Raw genomic sequence first — 6,060 nt, forward strand, 5'->3', positions numbered from 1 at the left:
TATCCCAATTAATGGAGTCACCACAGACATTTATCCACAAATGTTTAAGCAACCCGATTATAAATGGCATCCTTTAGCAGTAAACAAATTCCGTGCCACTACTAATGAGAAATCAAGATTTGCATGTCAATTCTGCAGTCAAACTTAGGGATTCACAGCACACATGTGAAGGACTCGAAACAAAGCCCAGGATCCAATCGGTCAGTGATCAAAGCGTGCTGTCCGGCAAACACGCCATCTGGGACAGAACGCACAAACATCAATGAGTTGAATATAATAACAAGGATTAGAAACAACAGCTTTTAAAGCCCGGAGGACAAGAAATCAGAATTCTGCCAGCCCAATGAGCAGGTCCACAAGACTTATGCTAATCAAATCCTGTCTTTTCCCTCTTTCAGTCCACATCTAAACCACACAGGAGAAACTAAGAGAGCACAGCAAAAAGAGCAAACACCAGAAACCACTCCGAGACGTTTGTTGTTCGCTTTTGGCCATGATGGATTGGACCGGCTCACAGCTGTGACTCATGCTGCATCCAAAAACGACCAATAGACATCAGAGACCGTTTGGACATCAGAACCACCAGACAATCTCTACTGATAAACAGGAGTGGTTTCCTACATTCAGTAATCACTGGGGCTGAGTGTGATGGAGGATATTTATTTGTTTTCTATAGGTGCAATGATTGAGTGTGGTTGAAAAGACATGCAGTGCCTGTAGTTGAATGCAGACACACATTATCTATGTGGTGAAGGAGGATCTGGGTTCACGCTGCCTCCTACTGGTTGAACTGAGATATTAAATTTTAAAAGGGCATTTATTTCAAATAAAGTACATGCAAGAATCAGGCAAATATGCAAAATACTTTTTTAATCAACCAGTGTTTAAAAAAAAACACTTATTAAACTAATTAAAAAAAACATACAGACATGGCAAACTATACAAAGCAGTACGACAAAGACAAAAACAGATATATATATATATGTACAAGATTAAGCATTAAAATGCCATTTTAATAACAACATTCAATAACACAAATCTAATGACCTAATATATTGAACCGATGAACAGTTTGTACTTTATCAGTTTTGAAACGCTGATACGGTCACTGCTGTGTGATTTGGTCAAGAATAACATGGTTTGTAAAAACAACTGAACAGTCAAACGTACAATGGAAAACATGCATATACATGTAAATTTACACACAAACACTTTATTTCAAAAGATTAAAATATAACATTAAATATAACTATTTACAACGTTCGAAACATTACACATATTCTTTCGGGTCATTTCAAAAACCTCTCCAACGTTTCCAGACTCACTGTGGGCATCAATGCAACTTCAAAGAAAACCCTGTAAAAAAGAAAACAGTAATAATAAATAAATAACTCCGAATAATCAAATGCCACAATCTGGAGTATTTAAATATGAACAAACCGCTTCATTAGTCAAATGCTTTTAAGAAGTCAACGTCTGCTGTAGGCAGGCGTAACATTAAATAATACATGTCAAAATGCCAATCAGGTTTGGGAAGAGCTTCAAAACAACACGGCAGTCATGCTGAGACTCAGATAAGCAAATAGAATCAAAATTTTCTAAACATGAATTATGACTAAACTTTATCCATCTAAACTTCTCAACTGAAGTATAATTTGTCCCAAATGCTTTCTTTTCAAGGCTTGCCAACAAACTTTAAAAGCACATGATTTATATATTTATAAAAAAAACAGCAAACAACTCAGAAATGTTTAGACATAAACAGACCCAGCAAGAGAAACCTTTAAGTATTTGAATGGCTGAGATAAGCTATGTCTTTGAACATTGCTGTACAGCATTTTGAGGTAATTGGAAAAAAAATTAAAAATCGAATAAAGTTGAAAAAAAAGAGAAAACTTTAGAAACAGCAAACAAACTAAAACTGTTCAGACCATAAACACACACAGCAAAAAACCTTTAAGTCAAAAGTGTATTTGAATGACAGGGATTTAAAAAAAAAAAAAAAAAAAACATCTAAATCCAAACATTTAGAATTTTGGGGTAAATAATAATTTTTTTTTTTTTTTTTTAAAGGAAAATCTAAGTTCTATAAAAACAAAACAAAATCTATATGTTTAGACCTGAGATAACTGGAGGGAGTAAAAGTAGAAACAAAGAACCTACTATTCTGGTTAAAAGTGCAGAATTTAAACTGCACTGATGACTTACTTGTGTGCATACTTGCTCCTGACGACGGCGAGTTTACTGTCCGGCGGGCTGATGAGCATATCATGAAGTTTTCTGACCACGGGTGCCAGATCCTCCACACTGTATCCAGAGTGGAACTGCAAGCACTGTGTCTGGAAACAGAAGTGGAACATCAGTCAAAACCTTCACACAAACACTGAAGTGTAATTGTGAAGCCAGATATCTGTGAAGCTCGGAGGAGTCTAATGACTGTTACATAAGGGATGTGAGCCTTTAAGACTCCTGCCAAATATTTCATGATGTGAAAAGAAAATGCCCCTGAGCTGTCAATAATTTGAGGATATGACGGCAACAACATCCGGAGAGAATGTAAATGAATGCGGAAGTGTGTGTGCGGTGTTTTTTTTAAGGTAATTGAACTTCATCTCTGACTTCTCCGTAGAGCCACACAGGACACAAACCAATTACTCCAACGTTGGTAAACAAAGTCCAGCTTCACTCTCATTAACCAAAATACCTTTGTCAGAGTCTTAAAGGACAAACCAACCCACTACTTAAGAGTGTGAATGTGTGTGTGTGTGCAAGGACAGAAATGAACATCCGTAATGAGCAGTTACCAGGCCATCAAAGAGCTGTCGTCAGCTTTAGCTCATTTAGTGCTATCAGAAGAGCACAGAACACCCAAATCACAGCACACAGGGATGTAGAACTCACTGTGAAAGTGTGTCTATGTGTTTATCACCAAGGAACGGTGGCATTTTGTGAAGAAAAAAAAAACGGTATAATTCATGAGCTCTGTGCTTGTGCATACATTTTAAAAGCATAAAGGTAAACACATACCCATCCTCCAAGATCCTTAGTAACCAGAGCGATGAGCAGACAGGCAGAGGCGAGCAAAGATGCTCTCACAGGCACAAACTCCATCTCCAGCAAACTCAGCTCACAAATAAAGCGCGCCAGAGTCAGTGTGTCCATACCTGCATTCACACACTGCCGGGAGACGAGAGACGGTTAATCATCACACACACACACACGCCACAATGAGCATCCATACACTGACAAACTGCAGAGAGGTGAAGTAAAATTTTATTCACATACAAAACACACACACACAGAGAGAGTCCGTAGCAGTGCCAGTACCTTCAGGCCACGCAGAAAAAGTATACAAAGCTCATTCAACCTTCCAAGATTCTGCCGTTTTCATTCTCGGCAAATTCAGCGCACAGTTACTAAAAGAAGTGCTTCAGTGAGCCATAGCATGAAAGCATTTAAATGTAAACATCTGAAATGTAAAAGTTTACTAGCTTGATTCTTGAATGTTCTATCCTTTGAAGGAATAGTTCATCCAAATGTTCATCCGAACAAAATAATTTTTGAAGAATCTTCAGGCAGGTCTTATACATAAACCAATTCATAGTGAGTAGTGACCATTGCTGTTTAGCTCAAAAAATTATAAAATAATTAAAAAAAATATATATTAATTAATTAATAAACAGAAAAAATACAGTGTGCTCAAAGGGGTCATATGATGCAATTTCAAGTTTTCCTCTCTCTTTGGGGTGTTACAAGCTGTTCGTGAATAGATAAGATCCCTAAAGTTGCAAAGACTAAAGTCTCAAACCCAAAGAGATATTCTTTATAAAAGTTAAGACTCGGCGGGGCATAGAGGAGAAACAATAATATACATTATGTGAAAAATTATGTTTTTTTTAACCTTAAACCGCATAAACACATTTCATTACACCAAATACACAAAATAATGTTCTTTTTAGCAACATCATATGACCCCTTTAACAGCAATGGTCATTATGAACTTTGGAAAAAACCTACACAAACATTCTTCAAAATTTCTTTTAATGTACCCTACCATTATGAAGTTTGGAGTCGGTAAGATTTTTAATGTTTTTGAAAGAAGACTTTTAGGCTTAGCAAGGCTGCATTAATTTGATCAAAAATACATTAAAATTGTAAAATTGTGAAATATTATTAGCATTTAAAATAACAGTTTATTGTTTTAAAGTATTTTACAATGTAGTACATTCCAGTGATGCAAAGCTGAATTTTCAGCAGACATTACTCCAGTCTTCAGTGTGACATGATCCTTCAGAAATCATTCTTGTATGTTGATTTGATGCTCAAGAAACATTTCTTATTATTATCAATAATGAAAACAATTAATACTGACTGCACTCAACATTTTTATGGACTTATTATTTTTGTGGAAAACACAATAAATTTTTTTCTTAATTCTTGGATGAACTAAGTTATTTGAAACAGAAATCGTTTCTGACATGATAAATGCCTTTACTGTCACTTTTGATCAATTTAATACATACTTGGTGAATAAAAGTATTAATTTAAAAAAAATATGAAGAACAATATGAAGGTGGGAAAAAGTAAGTAAACTATCCCTTTATCAATAAACACAGACAAGAAAAGTCTGAGTTTGTCTACTGTGCCCTAATCGCTTAAAGAAAAAAAAAAACTTGTATAAAGTCCCTAGATAAAAGCTTTGGCATGAATAAGTGTAAGTGATCTGCTTTGTCTGCGTGCTGTAATTGCTTCTTTTTTTTTCTTCTGAAAACTTAGCCACCAATTAAAAAGGATTGTATTTTTATTGTGTTATTCTCTTAATTAATGTTCTTATAAATGAATATAACGGTATTATTTGTCAATGTGCACTTAAGAAGCTAATTTCTTTGCAGAAAGAGCAATTAGTAAAACCAGACTTTCTGCCAACAAATAAAAACACACACAAAAAGACATTGTTAAATCGCAGAGCTTTAACTAAAGCTCAATTAATTCAGCTGCTGAAAATGAGAATAGATCTGACAGCAGCAAACAGCAACAACCACCAGAGACAGCTGGGTCATACACACACACACAGATTCCTCAGGGAATACAGAGGAAACAAAGAGGTCACACCTGACAAACACAAAGACATTCAATGCATGCTACCCTGCATGGTCTTTCTTTCTGACTTTGACAAACACACACACACTTGATGTTAATCCTGGTGTGTGTCAGCTAACTCCAAAGGAGTTCCACCTGTCTCCTCAGTGAGGGTATATGCGTGTTTTTCCTCTCACCTTGGCATAGCGACGGAGGAAGCGGTATGGAACCGGAATATTGATGTCAAAGTTCAGCGCCTGCAGGATGCTGATTTCCATGGCGATGAGCTGAGAACGCTTGTAGGCATCATCACAAATATATAAGAAATCATCCACGCAAGGTGGAGCTCGCTCCTGTGAGGATACACCAGAAAGATGATGGGTAACAACTGACAAATCACACAGTACTCACTGTTTTGTTAAAGCATGCAATATGTATATTGTGCATAGTATGCAAAAATACAGCACATTATGCAGTTACTGCAACCCACAATGCTAAGTCAACTTGACCTTCTTTGTCTAGTGAGAGGGTTGTGATTTTCAATATCCCTTTTTAGACCTATTTGATCGAACTGGCAAAAGCCATTTTTACACAAAATAGTATAGAAATGCACAAAAAAGAACTAAATTAAAATAAAAAAATAATTATTTCTGAAATTATTAAAGGGGTCATATGATGCGATTTCAATTTTTCCTTTCTCTTTGAAGTGTTACAAGCTCTTGGTGCATAAAGATGACTTTGTAAAGTTGCAAAGACTAAAATCTCAAATCCAAACAGATATTCTTTATAAAAGTTAAAAGTCAACCACGCCTACCTAAAACGGCTCGTTCTAACACGCCCCCACATATCTACGTCACGATGTGGGAAGATTTGCATAACGCCGCCCAAATGTTCACGCAAAGAAAGAAGGCGTAACTTTTATTCTCGCTGTAGTATTGTTGCTGCCGCCATATCTAGAGCTGATCCGTGCTGGTCGCTGAG

The 6,060-nt window shown here is 36.2% G+C and overlaps 1 protein-coding gene across 1 annotated transcript in view; it reads right to left on the reverse strand.

Annotated features, from left to right (window-relative positions):
* Positions 1-977: 977 nt before the first annotated feature.
* The window catches only part of LOC107692003 (G2/mitotic-specific cyclin-B3-like), a 10,592-nt gene continuing 5,509 nt past the window's right edge, over positions 978-6,060 (reverse strand). The window contains exons 9-12 of the mRNA XM_016490875.1: positions 5,277-5,432; positions 3,028-3,177; positions 2,209-2,339; positions 978-1,356 (exon numbers count right to left, since the gene is read on the reverse strand). Of these exons, the coding sequence (XP_016346361.1) occupies positions 1,290-1,356; positions 2,209-2,339; positions 3,028-3,177; positions 5,277-5,432 (504 nt within the window). The 3' untranslated portion in view covers positions 978-1,289. The remainder of the gene's footprint in view (positions 1,357-2,208; positions 2,340-3,027; positions 3,178-5,276; positions 5,433-6,060) is intronic.

This window comes from Sinocyclocheilus anshuiensis, unplaced genomic scaffold (genome assembly GCF_001515605.1).
Source record: "Sinocyclocheilus anshuiensis isolate Anshui unplaced genomic scaffold, SAMN03320099.WGS_v1.1 scaffold426, whole genome shotgun sequence".
Lineage (NCBI taxonomy): Eukaryota > Metazoa > Chordata > Actinopteri > Cypriniformes > Cyprinidae > Sinocyclocheilus > Sinocyclocheilus anshuiensis.